The sequence below is a fragment of the Amia ocellicauda genome, chromosome 9 (genome assembly GCF_036373705.1).
Source record: "Amia ocellicauda isolate fAmiCal2 chromosome 9, fAmiCal2.hap1, whole genome shotgun sequence".
NCBI classification, from domain to species: domain Eukaryota; kingdom Metazoa; phylum Chordata; class Actinopteri; order Amiiformes; family Amiidae; genus Amia; species Amia ocellicauda.
Window position 1 is genome coordinate 27,046,702 of NC_089858.1, and position 15,222 is coordinate 27,061,923.

The 15,222-nt window shown below is 41.3% G+C and overlaps 1 protein-coding gene across 1 annotated transcript; it reads right to left on the minus strand.

Annotated features, from left to right (window-relative positions):
* Positions 1 to 2,478: 2,478 nt before the first annotated feature.
* ces3 (carboxylesterase 3) lies at positions 2,479 to 10,560 on the minus strand. Its single transcript, XM_066713966.1, has 13 exons — positions 10,372 to 10,560; positions 9,996 to 10,185; positions 9,536 to 9,674; positions 9,171 to 9,304; positions 8,030 to 8,183; positions 7,211 to 7,309; positions 6,585 to 6,686; positions 5,864 to 6,010; positions 4,714 to 4,794; positions 4,407 to 4,554; positions 3,505 to 3,654; positions 3,132 to 3,204; positions 2,479 to 3,025 (listed from the first exon to the last, which is right to left on the minus strand). Exons 1-13 carry the CDS (start codon positions 10,439 to 10,441, stop codon positions 2,839 to 2,841), a joined length of 1,674 nt encoding a protein of 557 aa, XP_066570063.1. The 5' UTR covers positions 10,442 to 10,560; the 3' UTR covers positions 2,479 to 2,838.
* Between the last annotated feature and the right edge of the window lie 4,662 nt (positions 10,561 to 15,222).

Consider the following 15,222-nt stretch of genomic DNA (forward strand, 5'->3'; position numbering starts at 1 on the left):
TCACAATACCAGCAAATGTCACTAGGGAGAGCAGTGAAACACCCCCCTTGTTTTTTCCTCTCTTCCTCTCAGTACACTAGATTTAAATGGTTAAATTCTTCCAAAAGCTTTGTTTCCCCCATCACTTATATATACACAGGGCTGAGGGAGAAGACAGCAGAGGAGTTGAGTGCTGGGCCGATGGGAGGAAGGGGGTGAATTAAACTATTTGCACATGGGGCTCAGGTATGTAGTGACAGAGACAGGACTAGAACTTGGGTGAGGATGACCTCTAGTGTTGAATTGTGGACGTTCATGGTGAGAACATCAGTAATGTAGCTGTAACATGATTACACACACTGACAATGTGATATTTTTTTGTTAACTTCTTAGATAATGTTAATGGGATATTTTTTAAAAAGGCAAAAGAATGAACTGTAATTATATATAGCAGCAAGAGCCTCTGTCATCTACTGCTGTTTGAAGGCCTCTCCAAGATATTTCCTCTTATCCAATTCACACCAGAAAATATTTCATCATCTCATCTATTATATGGTCTTTTTCTTAATTTTTTCATCTCTTGCCATGCAATTTATTATTATTATTATTATTATTATTATTATTATTATTATTATTATTATTATTATTATTATTATTTGTATTTCTTGGCAGACGCCCTTATCCAGGGCGACTTACAACATAAGTGCAAACAAAGTGCAAAAATACAGAGAAGTACAAGGCATCAATCATTACAAATTCAACTTAGCTAAAACATAGCAATTCAAAAGAATATATTTTACAAATTCCAATTCCAATTTACACAAGTACAGTAAGAGACTTCCTACATCCTGGACGGTGAAAGCTAAGTGCTGTCAAGATGTAGGGTTACAGACGAGGGCTACGGGAAAGGGAGCAAGGAGGAAAACAATCAAGAACGCGAGGAGCATAATAAGCTGAAGTGCTATCTAGCAGGGATAGAGGACTAATATTACAAGTGCTGTGCTAATTGTGTCCATCTTTGATCTGTTCTTCTGGAAAGGTGTCCAGCCCATTGACATTTTAACATCTTCAATGTTTCAAATTATATCACATACTTGTTCTCTGATCCATTTATTTGTTTTTCAATTCTTGGTGTTATTCCAAGTATACATCTTTCCATGCTTTGCTGTTTTTTTTTCCAGTTTCTGTATATTTTTTGTTTAGTGACCAGGTTTCAGAGCCATAGGTGAGCAACAGCAGTCTGCATTGCTCAAATACTTTTCTCTTCAGGCAAATGTGTAGATTATCTTTCAATGCCATTTCTTCCAAATTCACTCCATTGCATTTTTTACAGTATGAATGTGTTTTCTTCAAAGTGTCCAGTGGATTTTAGGATGACATGGACATCCTATTACTATAATCAATGGATTTGCAAGTTGTCTGCACCTGTAACTTGGTGAAAAGCTTTTTGTGTTAAATGAATGAGTTGGTCAGATTTTACAATCATTGATATGCTTAGTTTATGTGAACTGCGTCACATGATTGCACACTGACAATGTATGTATGTGATATTTTATGTTCAGTTTTGTTAATTTCTTATAAAATGGCACTGGAATGTATTAGAAGGGCAAAAGAATGAACTCTAAACATTAGTGCCATTTAGGTACAGAGAGGTGACAAATCAAAGGAAAAACCAACAAAGTGTCTCAGTAAGGTGTTGGGCCACCACGAGCCACCAGATCAGCTTCAATGTGCCTTGGCATAGATTCTATGAGTCTCTGGAACTCTACTGGTGTCATGGTCTGCAGGACACGGGAACAGGGGACCCAGTTGTGGTGTATGGTAGAGGTTGTCAGACAGGTGTGGGTTGGATATCTGCAGAACAAGTAATTCAAGGCAAAGCAAAGACGTGGTCTTGGTCACAGGCAAGGGTCGGGCGATCAGGCAAACAGGGAATCAAGGAAAGTCCAAAGTCATAGTTTGGAGGTAAAGCAGAATGTCAAGGATTAAAGGCTATAACAAGGCAGGGTGAGACTGCTCAGAGATGTCGCTGACAAAACAGAGGGTAGCAAGGAACGAAGTTGGGAGGTGCAGGGCAAATGAGAGCAGAGGGTGATTGAACAAGTGCACATGGTGTTCAGGAATCTTGATTAATTCATTGAATAAAAGGAGGTGGGAGAAGCGACTGGTAATGAGGGGTGATGGCAACATCTAGTGAGTATATGTGGAGGTGCATTTAGACTCGGATTGTGACAACTGGAAGGATGGAACACCATTCTTCCAAAAGATATTCATACATACATAGAACATAAGAAAGTTTACAATCGAGAGGAGGCCATTTGACCCATCGCGCTCGTTTGGTGTCCATTAATAACTAAGTGATCCAAGGATCCTATCCAGTCTATTCCCTCATTTGGTGTTTTGATGATGGTGGTGGAGAGCGCTGTTTAACACGTCGGTCCAAAATCTCCCATAGGTGTACAATTGGTTTGAGATCTTGTGACTGCGAAGGCCATGGCATATGATTCACATCATTTTATTAATCATCGAACCATTCAGTGAGCCCTCGTGCCCTGTGAATGGGGGCACTGTAAAGAGACCACTAAGGGGCCAACAGAGCATCACCAGGGAAGAAACCCAGCATCTGGTGATGTCTATGGGTTCCAGACTTCAGGTAGTCAATCCAATTTAGAATTACACTCATCATTAACATATTGCAGTTCTGTCTAGTTGACACACATTATTTATTTTATATATAACTCAAATTAATTGCAACCTTTAGGTAATTTACATATTTTCTGATTGATCATGTATATACTCTTTGAAGGTATCGGTTAGTAAACATCTAGTTCACATCCTGATCATGAAAATACAACAGGTTTACAGGTCACTGTGTTTCACATCATCCTCCTTCAGGGTCTTCAGCTTTTCAGGCAGAGTCTCACTTATGAAATTGACTCTGTTTGCCTTCAGCCCCTTAGCACTCTTCTGCTGCACGTCAATTCCCAGATAGTCTTCATTCTGGTTGTACAGTGGCCAGTGCACCAGATCTCTCCCATTGGGTGTCCTAAAGATTGAACATTTTAATGAGCATTGCGACACTTCACATAAGAAAACAGAATCTTGGCAAAAGGACAAACGGTATATCAGTGGTTGGAAATCCAGACACTTACCCGTTACGAGCAAAGTTGGCCCAGTACCCCATCACTGTCCTGCACAGCTTGATTTCTTCCTCTGTAAACACTCCTGTGAGCCGAGCGACAGATGACATTAATAATTAGCTTAACGCTACACTTAAGAAGGTCACATACATAGCAAAAGATATACAACAAGATGTCTGCTGTGTATACAATGTGAAACCTTCACACTCCACTTTTGATAACCACAACACATGTGTGTTCTTTGACACCCACACATGATCACACATACTTTTTGCACTCAACACATTAGTTAATGGCCAAGCTAATATACACACCAGCCGGCTTACAAAGGAGAATGATAGACTAGAACTGACCAAGAACAAAAAGAAACACAGAGAAGTTATACCTTCAAACTTAATATCCCCATTCCAGAAACAGCTTCCAAAGACAAAGGGAATATCATCGCCATGGTCGGCTTTCACAAAGTTCGGCCTTTTCTCTCCATGCAAACTGAGGCGGTGCTGGAACTCATACAGGTACACAGGGACTCCAGCATCTATAAGAAGAGGGTAGAACATTAAAGTCAGACTAAATGGATAGAGGGAAACTAACTGGGGGTGTGGGAAGAGAGGTTTTCAAATCTGGCCTTTTGCAACCATGAAAGAAATCAGATTTCAAAATACAATTTACAATTATTCATCTTTCCTTTGAACATGTTCATGCAAATCAAAATAACAAAGCAAAGTAAATTATTTGTTTAATAGCAAAGAAACATTGTTGATCATATTCAGCACTGCCCTTGCAGCCTCTGCTCAGTTTAATTACTTTGTATTGCACTTATGTTGTAAGTTGCCCTGGGTAATGGCGTCTGCCAAGAGATAATAATAATAATAATAATAATAATAATAATAATAATAATAATAATAATAATAATAATAATAATAATAATTAGGTTAGGTTTATGTCAGCAATTAATGTCAGATTGAATTGATTAATTCCTAGAGACCTCAGTACAATCCCAAAAGGTGGCATTAAATATGTCTATTAAATATGTTTATGTAAAAATAATAAAATAAAATGCAGATCAGTTTGATAGTTACTGTTTATGCTCTTTGAAGTCAAATAAAATGCAAATTGCGTTACTGAACTGTGCACATATTTTCTAAACTCAAAGTGTTAACTGCAGGTACAAACAGAAGTTACACATTCTGGGTGGCCAATGGGATCTAAGGGCCACAATATGAAGACCTCTGATCTAGGCCTTTAAAGAGCTGTCAGTTCCTTAAGAGAGACCTTCTCCAGACTCACCTTTGTGATAGTTTGCAACCTGGACAGTTGGAATAGCCATGAACAGATCTCCAAGCATTTCAGTGAACAGGTCTCTGATATCCTCAGGGTCTTCGGTCTGTCCTAGGTATTCCTTCACAATGAGATCTTTGGCCCCTTCACCTAAAAACTAAATCAAACATGGAATTACCATACTCTGGAATATGATAAAATGAAATTGAATATGGTTGTGTGCACAGGAACATATTGTCATCAGCCAAATCTATTACTTTAGGGGAGGATACATTTGAGTACAATTCAAGTAAAACGCAAGAGATGTTCTGCTCACCTCTGGTGGGAATACGATATTCAGGACTGTCAATACTTGCTCTTTCTCCATGCCCTTGTCCCAGCCAGGGGGCGCAAATGTCTGTAATGTGGATGTGGATATATATTATAATCACATGGTGTACATTTCCAATTAAACAAATTTCATTACTTAATCAAGCACGAAGCATAGAAATAATACTATGTGCATTTTTAGGGTTTAAGCAATGAAATAAGAACAGTTCCAAGTTTGGTTAACTACATCAACAAGGTTAGAGAAACACATGCAATAGGTTATGTAGTCTAAAGTGTTACATGTCATTCAGACTAGGCAAACATACCTCATTCAAGCATACACTAAGACCTCAGAAAACCAGTTAAAGGAACGTGTAAAAATGCATTACAGAATTAGTAGGATTAGGAATTTGTATTCTTCAAAATGTCACAGATTCTTTTTAGCTGAAATATCAGGTACTGATGCTGGCTGAACAGTGGGTTTATATTTAAAATAGATACTAAGTCTTTTGAAGTGCAGCTTTCTGTGGGTCTCTCTCATCAAGATGTCATTCCAAAAGAATTACTACAAAAGAACACTGAATTGTCAATTTAACTATTCCTTTACTTAATCCATCCATCCACCCATTTTAAAAACTGCTTATCTTGGTGAGGGTCGCAGGGAAGCCAGAGCCGATGCCGGCAGGATCACAATAATAGGAACACACCCAGGATGGGACACCAGTCCATCACTGGGCAATAGACACACACAGTAATATTTAGATAGGCCAATTAACCTAACCTGCATGTCTTTGGACAGTGGGAGGAAACTGGAGTGCCCAGAGAAAACCCACATGGACACAGGGATAACATGCAAACTCCACACAGACAGGCACCCCAAGCCGCAATTCAAACCCCAGACCCTGGAGCCTTGAGGCAGCAGAGCTATCCACTGCGCCACCCCCTTTACTTACTTAAAAGTCAACATCTTCTGTATAATTATAATAATAAAGTATTTGTTTTACTTCCTTTACAATATGTCTCAGTGTATATTTAGCTCATCCATCCTAACCATTTCTCAGGTACCTCAAACTGAAGCTGGTCAAAGCTTTGCATCAGCAAAACAATAAGAGCAAAGATACAAATGTACATGATTCCACTAACAGCTACATACCAACCTTTGCCAACAGCCAGCCACACTCATGGTTAGTTACTCCTAACAGGACTGGGACCTTGTTGAATTCCTTGTCTTGAAACATCTGCCTGATGGGCTGTGGTAGAAATTTTCCATCTTGTACCCCCATTAGAAACACAGACATTTTCATCTAAAGAAACAAAAAACACATTGGAGGTGAAAGAGCAGTCCACAAAGAAGGAAAGCGCAAAAAGGGAAATTGTTAATTCTGTCCTCAGAGATAATATGGAAAGCAGCATCACTTAGAAAGGGTGAAGTATTATCAATCAGTCCTGTGTTGTTGTTTGTTTATCCTGTGTTCATTGATAAAAGGGATGGACCGCTCAAAATGTCTGGTGATCTTTTATATTTTTGGTTTTAGTTTATATGGGTGATACCTTCCTCCAAGGTGACTTACACAGGATAACAATGATCAAATACACTGTATCATCCCTCCAAGGTCATCGCAGTCATAGCAAGTAACAGTCCATGAGGAAATGTATGCAGTGTGTGTGTGTGTGTGCTCTCTCATATCACCATAATGTATTGAAGGTCCCTCCCCCAATGCTAATGCAGGCATGGTGGAAGAAATCAGTGGAACAGGGGGTTCACACATAGAGGGCTGAGAGAGCAGGTTGTTTTCACTGCATGTTATCAAAGGGTTGTCTAAAGAATACCTACATCCCATGTCTCAGAGGAATGGTAATGAGCTCTTAGCCTCTTACCTTATTAGCAATGTCAAGAATATCCCTTTCAGTCTTCTGCATCAAACACTTGACAATTTGCTCCGAGCTGCTGTCATCACATTCTGATATATTAGCAACTTTCTAGAGACAATGAACAGTGGAACCAGGTCACATGACTGCAGTGTAAAGCCATTATTATGCAATTTTAGCATGCATGGTGATATTGAAAAGTATTTCACTGACTGAACAAAAGCCTATGTGTAGACCAGGGGTGGCCAACATATAGAACAGTTTTTCGAAGTCTCTCAAAATCACCAATCATTGGATAACTTGAACACAGGGACATTTTGTCTAATTAAGACATGTTTGGACAAGGCACATTTGTAGACAACCAGAGAGAGACTCCTATTTTTCTGTTACATTGCAATAAGGTTATTTCTGACAGTGGACACTCTATATGCAAGTGCTCATACTGCTAGGAATCTCCGACATGTGATGATTGGACATTATATATCTAATAGCAGTATGCAAATTGTATCCTTATACAAGGATACCTTCAAATAGATACATAACCATAATAATAGAAATGTTGTTCTATGTGCATATGAAGCTAACTGATTAAATATGAAACTTTACAAGAGAAGCCAGAATTAAATATCTGTTACCCTGGCGACAGTCATGGGGTCCTGCGGAAACATCAGTGTTGCAACTCCACTTTGGGAAATCGCCTTGTGAAACAATCCAGATGCCAAGGGAGATACAACCTGTGCAGAGAGAGAACTGAAATCGTTTTTCCCACTTTTGGTGGTGAAATGCTCCTGTAATGGGCACTTGGGCAATAGAAGGGGCAGCTCATTCTTTTCACAAGCATTTCATGAACAGACTTTCGTGGCAAATTTCTCAAATTCATAAATGTAAATGTTGGCTTTTAGATATACAGCTCTGGAGAAAATTAAGAGACCACTTAACATTGATTTCTGAACTCTGAACTTAATTTTTTCCAGAGCTGTAGACATCACTCACGGAAAAAAAAAGAAGCATACAAACAAAATACTTCACAGTACTATGAGAAGATAGAAAAATCACATGGTGTGCATCTGTTTGCAGTTGTCCAGTGCTGTGCCTGCATAATTTCCAGCTAAACACAATGGGCCAGATTTAGGGCTGACTGATGAGAGATCACTGCTGCACTCTGTTTAGGATGGTGCAAGAATATTGTTCACAGAAGGCACTGATCCAGTTATTTTAAATAGCAAAATATCAACAGATTAGGTTTGCTGCTGTGTGTGTGAGTTCCATTAAAACATTTTATTCGTAATATAGTGAAAGATGCAGAGCGTAAAATATATTGAAGCTGCACAAATTGACTAAGATAGCCTGTTAATTAATACACCCTCTTCTACCTTCAGCTTCATCATTTATAGTTTGTATATATTCTTTTATTGCCACTGTTGTCAGGAAAAGGCTGCTAATTGGATACATACAAGGGCAGATACACTTATCCCTCCAGCCGATTCTCCAAAAATAGTAACAGACTCTGGATCCCCTCCAAAGCTTTTTATGTTCTCCTTAACCCACTGAAGGGCAGCTATTTGGTCCAGGAACCCAAAGTTCCCTCTTGCATGTTCATCACCTGTGCTGAAAATAATAAACAGAGGTTGATTTATGGAAATACCAATACACACTTCATGGGGTGATTTTCACAGCTATTAACTATGAACTGGAGTCTCCAGTGTCTGTACTTAAGGGGTTAGTTCACCTCACACTGCACCCAGTACACATTTCACTGTCTTGTTTCATATTTTATTGTGTTAGTCTCACACTGTTCCCTCTCATTTTGCCATACAATCTCTTCAGACATTCAAAAACAAAACTACCTCAGATTATTTTAGAAATTATTTCTCAAGCAGGAGAGTCAGAAAAATAGATTGGGAAGTAGTTATTTGATTTCACAGAAATTGATTAAATAGGACAAGGAGCTAAAGTAGCCAAGGTGGGGAAAGTACCTTTTCAAATACTGGAGTGGTGTTTACATTTATTTTGTGTCAGTTTGTACTTTGTACTGTCATCAGCACTGCGCTTTTATTTGCATGCCTTGAAAGATAAAGCCTCTCTTGAAAAGGTTTTTGCATTGTTAACCTATACACAAGGGCTAAATAGCCACACAGATAGGTTAACGTTGTATCTAGATCTCCCAGAGAGGTCAGTGTAATATTGAGTTCAGTAATGTAAGAACAAAAATCCAAGTTGTTGCCACATAACCACAACATTTTGGCAACCACAGGTTGAGGTAATTATAAAGTTCTGAAAAAGCTGTGAAATGATGTTGGAATAATGTAATTCTACAACACAACTAAATAAAGTGAAAAACAGAATGGACTTTTGAAAATAATGATTAGAGGTGCATTTCCAAAACAGATAACATTCATATAACATGTGCATACCAGTAATATCAGTAATGCCATTTAAAACTAAACTAAAGTCTCACATTTTTCTGTAACATTGCAATAAAGTCATATCTGACAGTGGGCACTCTATATGCAAGTGCTTATACTGCTAGATGAACTTTGCCTGACACTTGAGGAGTGGCGATGAAGCCTATCTTGAGTATAAAAATCAACTTACCTTAAAAAGCCCAGCACACCAAGGCGATACTGAATGATAACCACGACCACATCTTCATAAGCAGCCAGGGCTGAGCCATCATACCAGGAGGCGGCTCCTATTTGAAAGCCCCCTCCATGAATCCAAACCATGACCTAGAAGAGACCCCACAACAGCAGCATGAAGATCAGATGTCATTTCACAAACCTCCCTTTGCGGGACCCCAAATAACATGCTGTAAATCACTGATAACAAATTAATGTAGGACAACACACCATCTTTGTTACTTTTAACTTATTGTTGTATTTGAATGAAAAAGATGATGTGTTTAAACAGTACACACCCATACACATGTATACACTTTTGAAACATATCAAAACGCTTACAGGTATTTTTTTTTCAGTTGAGGGTTTCACAGGTGTGTATATATTTAAATATAGACAGTCCTCTGAAACTGGTTGGATTGTGTAATGTAATGAGACCTCATCTTTTAATGTTTCCACAAAGGTCAGGTCCTGAATACACCTATAATCATACAAATCAGGCAATTAGTAAAGATTATTGGCAAAATTTAGTTTCATGCAAATGCAAACAAAACAGAACATACAGTTTTGACATTAAATCACCTTTCAAGATATGAGCTTTTACAATGGGGGTGAGGTCATGCCAATATCAGGTCAGGCTAGTTGTAGAGCACTTTTAATTTTTACTGACATCTCACCATTTACCTTATTGCAACCGAACCATGGGAGTGATCTGTTATTTTCCTCAACACAGATGGATATTTCCGTTCTCATAATACTACAGATTTCAGAATAATATGACAATATGATAAATGTATCTTACTGAGGTGGCTGTTTGGACGCATCTTTCGTGCCCTCCCAGGGCTGCGGCGGCTCTGGGGAGGCGAACCTCAGGGGGCCGACAGGTGGCTTTGCGAAAGGCACTGCAAGGTATTCATACACGATTTTCTCTGTGCCCTTCACCGTGCCATACCTCCCCTCCAAAGTCCCATTTTTGATGGAAGCGAGTGGACCTAAAAAGAAGAGTAAGTTACAGTTTTACTCCCCCATGCACATAGCTTTTCCATGGCCAATGAAACCCATCCATACATATTCCTCTACAAAATGTACGCACTCTACTCAACTGCTCATTCAAATATTGATAGGTATGTAAAACCAATAACAAGAAACAAGCAAACCAATGCATAATTACTTCTTACCTGCAGACACAATTGAAGATATCCACAAAACAACCAAAGCCAAACAAACAGGGAACATTCTGCTCTTCATAGTTTCAAATGCACCGTGTGAGCCAAGTTTCCAGTCTCCGATCACTAGCCTATTGGCTCAACAAGTGGATCCCACACCTGAGATCTAAACTTCCCCGTATATGCCTTCTGAAAGAAGACACCTGCACTTATAACTTAAACAAAGGGGAGGTGAAAAAGAAAAGGGGAGGGAAAACAAGTTCAGCTCACTGTGTACAGAGTTCGCTGCAGCAGGCTATTGACCCGCCTTGGCATACAAAGTAGCTCTTACCATGGCAGTGCTTGCACAAGCGTAATTGTGACAATGCAACTAAAACGATAAGGAAGAATTTGGACTGTCAATAAATCAAAGTATTAGAAATCAGGACAACTTGTTGAAGAAATAGGTGTATTAATTCACAAAAAAACTTTAAAAAATGGATGCGCAGAAGAAACAGCCGTTTGGATACTATACTACCAAACAGAAAAAGAGGATAAGCACTACAATACATTATTTGAGTAAACATCGGTATAAATGCTGCAGGCTCCTGAATTATGTCAACCTAATGCAGTGTTGTTAGACTTTGTTCTGTTCTTGTTATAGATATTAAAACTCAGATACTAGAATAAAATAATAAAGTGCCACAGAGAGCCTTTAATGTTAAATTGGATGTTTTCCTTTGGAAGGTCAGTTGTCATGACAGAGCCATTCAAATGAAGGGAAAGGCTGGGTATTTTTCTAATTAGCCATGCTTTTATGGTCAATTGAGTCATAACATTAAATGAGCACAGGTGGGCCTTCAGAACAGTTTGCTGTGTCAATAATATATCAAAGCTTACATTAATACATTTTTACTTTTACTTTTTACTTTTGTAAATATAACAAAAATATGCATTGTTTTTGTTATACCAAGATATGGACTTGAAGAAACTTGCTGTTCAGCATGACTCCCAATTCTGAAACTGAGTGAAATGTTGTATGGGTTCAGTGAATAAACTGAGCAGATTTCTCAAGCCTTGATGTATTTGGTTATGTAACTTTTTATCATCATTACACAGGGCTGAGGAAGAAGACAGCAGAGGAGTTGAACCGATGGGAGGAAGAGGGTGAATTAAACTAATTGCACATGGGGCTCAGGAATGTAGTGACAGAGACAGGACTAGAACATGGGCGAGGATGACCTGTAGTGCTGAAATGTGGAAGTGCAAGGTGAGAACGATAGGTTGCCTATTAAAGGGGGAGGGGTTTCTGCGCACTTCCGTATGAACCCGATCGAAAACCTCACTGCGCTCATCACTCAGAACAGGTCCCTTCCCACTTCCTCTTCTATAAAACGTGACGTCAGCACAGGTTCGTCCTCTTTTGCCGGGAGCAGGAATCCTGCGCCACCTTGCAACTATTGGGAAGTGCTTTCTTTTTCAGATAACCGGGGTTGTATTCCCAACCTATCGTCATCATTATCTGATACACTGCCCAAGGGGAAGCGGTTACTGTAGAACCAAACCGTCGCAAGGGAGGAGGCAGCAGGCTGATAAGGGAGCCTACCCCGAGGAGTACCACTAGGGGCCTCCACAACACAACTCCAGACAGTAACCTCAGGGGCCCCTTAGGGCCGCACCTGAGCCACCCAGGAGCGAGGACCGCAGTCACGGTCTACTGTGAACTGTCTACAATCAGCATATACGTAACGAGGCTACAGAGGTTAACTCTTACGCCCTCCGCTTACAATAGCAAGGCCGGCTGCTCTACTAGTGCAGCTAGGAGCGAGGCCAAATCTACTTGCACAATATTTGGCGTGGGCAAACAAGCAACTTGTCCGGCTTCCGCGCATATCATGGCAGTGACCCCTGATCCCATAGCAGTGGGGCCACAGATCCACTGAAAAAACATAATACATAGCTGGCTAGTCAACAGAGTAGCCAAGCTGAACAGCAATATACAGTATATACATATCGTGTGACAGCAAGACCTTCATGCTGGCTCTGTGCAGCACAAGAGCATCCAACTCAACTAAACAATACAGAGTGGAAGAGCTCCACTGTGCTGATAACTTAGATTTCATACAAATGAACTATATACACCACGGGGTGCAGGAACGAACTCATGCGCCACCCGTGGCACACAGGAGCAGTTGACACCTGCTGGTTAGACTGGCTAATGCAGGGCAACATTAGCTCTACTGTGCTGACAAATTAACTATGTACAAAGCAGAACACGAGAGCCCACTGATAGCGCTTTTCCACCAACAAGGAGCCGGTGCTAGAGCTGGAGCTGGTGCTCGGCCTGGGAAGCAGCTGATCTTTTTGTGAACCGGCCCGCTTTTCCACCAGTTTTGGAACCGAACGCTGACGTCACTGGATGTGGGCGTTCCCAAGCGTGAAGTAGAAGTGAGAAACACACGAAAATAAAAATCAGCACCGAGGCGACTGTGTCTTTAAACCCTATTTAACCATCAACATTAAACTCATTCAGCATCTACACACAGCACAGATACACTGTAAAATACAAAACAAAAAAACGCGAAATCACACATGTAGCAGAAACGAAAATACAACTATACGAATATGATAAGATAACTCAGCCTTTTATTTTTATTTATTTTTATTGATGCATTAAGGGATTTACACCGATTCGCTATTTCAGACACTTTTACTGTATTAAAAAAAGTTAGAGTTACAAGTTAGAATTAACATGCATTCGTCACCGCGCACAAAGTTCACATTTTCATTCATTTTGTGGCGTATTTTTAATTTTATTCTTGATTAAAAAAACAATCACTATAGGCTAGCCTATTGATTATGAATGCGGTTGTTTTGGGGTATTTGCGGCGCAGTCGTGGGCAGATCAATAAACTGTCAGACGATCTCAGGTGATGATCCCAAATCATTGTTGCATTGGCCCTGTTGCCAGACACGCAGCAATCTATATCATCGTAATATCATCATAATATCGCTGTAACATGTCTTTCCTGTCACGGAAGCTGAGCTCAGTCGTCTTTCTTTGCTGCCATTTGCCAACTCCTAACTAGTTATTGACCTGGTGACACCATATTGTTACTGTAGTGACTGATTTCCCTCATTTTTAATCAAAACTCTCCTCACTGCTTGCGTCTCTGCTGGCAGTTTAAACATGGCGGCAGAACTCCAGCAAATAACTTTTGCTGGAGACGTCTTTACCCCGCCCCCAGCCCCTGACGTCACTGGTTCTTAGATTCCAGACCAGCAAGTTTTTGGTGCCAGAAAAAAAATTCTTTTGCAGTGGAAAAGCAAAAAATGGTTCCAAATTAGGCACCAGCTCTGAACTAGCACTGGCTCCTTGTCAGTGGAAAAGCGCTATCAAGTGCTTACCACTGAGGACAGCAGCAGCACATATTATATATATACAGAGCAGGGTACAGGCCAGACGCATGCGCCACCGCAACACAATTCATAATGAACGAACTATATAAAGGACGGCCTCGTAAGGCAACGTGCCTGTAGGCCGCATGACAGACCCTGGGAGCACATCGACAGGCTGTCAGCAAGTCCAGGAGCAACTCGACTGGAAGGCATAGTCCGGTGGAAAGGAAGACACGGTTCACTAGCTCCCTCAGGATGCAATTAACAGGGGCAGACTGGGAGAGAAAAGGCAGGTGCCAGAGCCCATAGGCTACTGGGGCTCAACTGCAGCCAATGGAGTTCCCAATGGAAGGGACCAGTCCCATCACATCCAACCTGTAGAACCAGGCAAATGTTAGTGGTGAGGCCCAAGCTGCAGCCGCACAAATGTCTGTCAGGGGGGCTCCTTGAAAAAGGGCCCATGATGTGGCAATGCCTCGAGTTGAGTGGGCCGCCAGGTGTTCAGGCACCGGGGTCCCAGTGGACTTGTAGGCAATTGTAATAGTGTCCACAATTCAATCCAATCCAATCCAATGCGAGAGGTGCTGCTTTGAAAGCGCCTGGCCCTGTGTCCACGCTCCATAAGACACAAACAGTCGGTCTTGAGTGCCCAATGTCCTTAGTGCATTCCAAATAGCACCTGAGGGCTCACACAGGGCAGAGCAGGTGAAGCCGACTCTCTTGCTCTGAAGCAAAGGGAGGAGGATGAAAAGCCATCAACTCAATAGGCCTGTTGACATGAAATGGAGACTGCACTTTCGGGAGGAACGCAGGGTTAGGCCGTAGCGTGACCCTGGAGCCATCTCCCGCAAAACGGACACACGATGGGTGTACGGACAGGGCGTGTAACTCGCTCACGCGTTTTGCAGAGGTGATTGCCAGCAAAATCGCAGTCTTAAGTGACACCAGCTTCAGCTCAGCTGAGTTCAGTGGCTCAAAAGGAGCTTGGGAAAGTGCATCCAGTACTACATCAAGGCGCCATGCGGACAGTGAATGGGTTCGAGGAGGCTGTAGCTGTCGAGCTCACTTTAGAAACTGCACAGCCAGGAAATAAGACCCAGGCTCTCGCTATCAATCCGGACATGACATGCGGAGATGGCCGCCAGATACACTTTGAGTGTGAATGGGGACTTGCCCTGTAGAAATTGTAATATGACCCCAATGGGGCAATTAATTGGGTCTTGACTGCCTTCTTGGCACCAGGTGCTAAATGTCCGCCAGCGGTAGGAATAATGTGACCTCGTAGAGGGAGCTCTTGCCAACTGAATAGTGGCTACTACCGCGTCTGACAGACCCTAGGCAATCAATTGCTCCCGAGAGCAGAGGTCCGCCGCCATGTTGGACAGGCCTGGGAGGTGAACTGCTCTGATGGAGCAGAACTGTGGCTGCACCCACAGAAGCAGACGGCGCACTAGACAGTACAGTCTGCGCAACCGGAGACCTCCT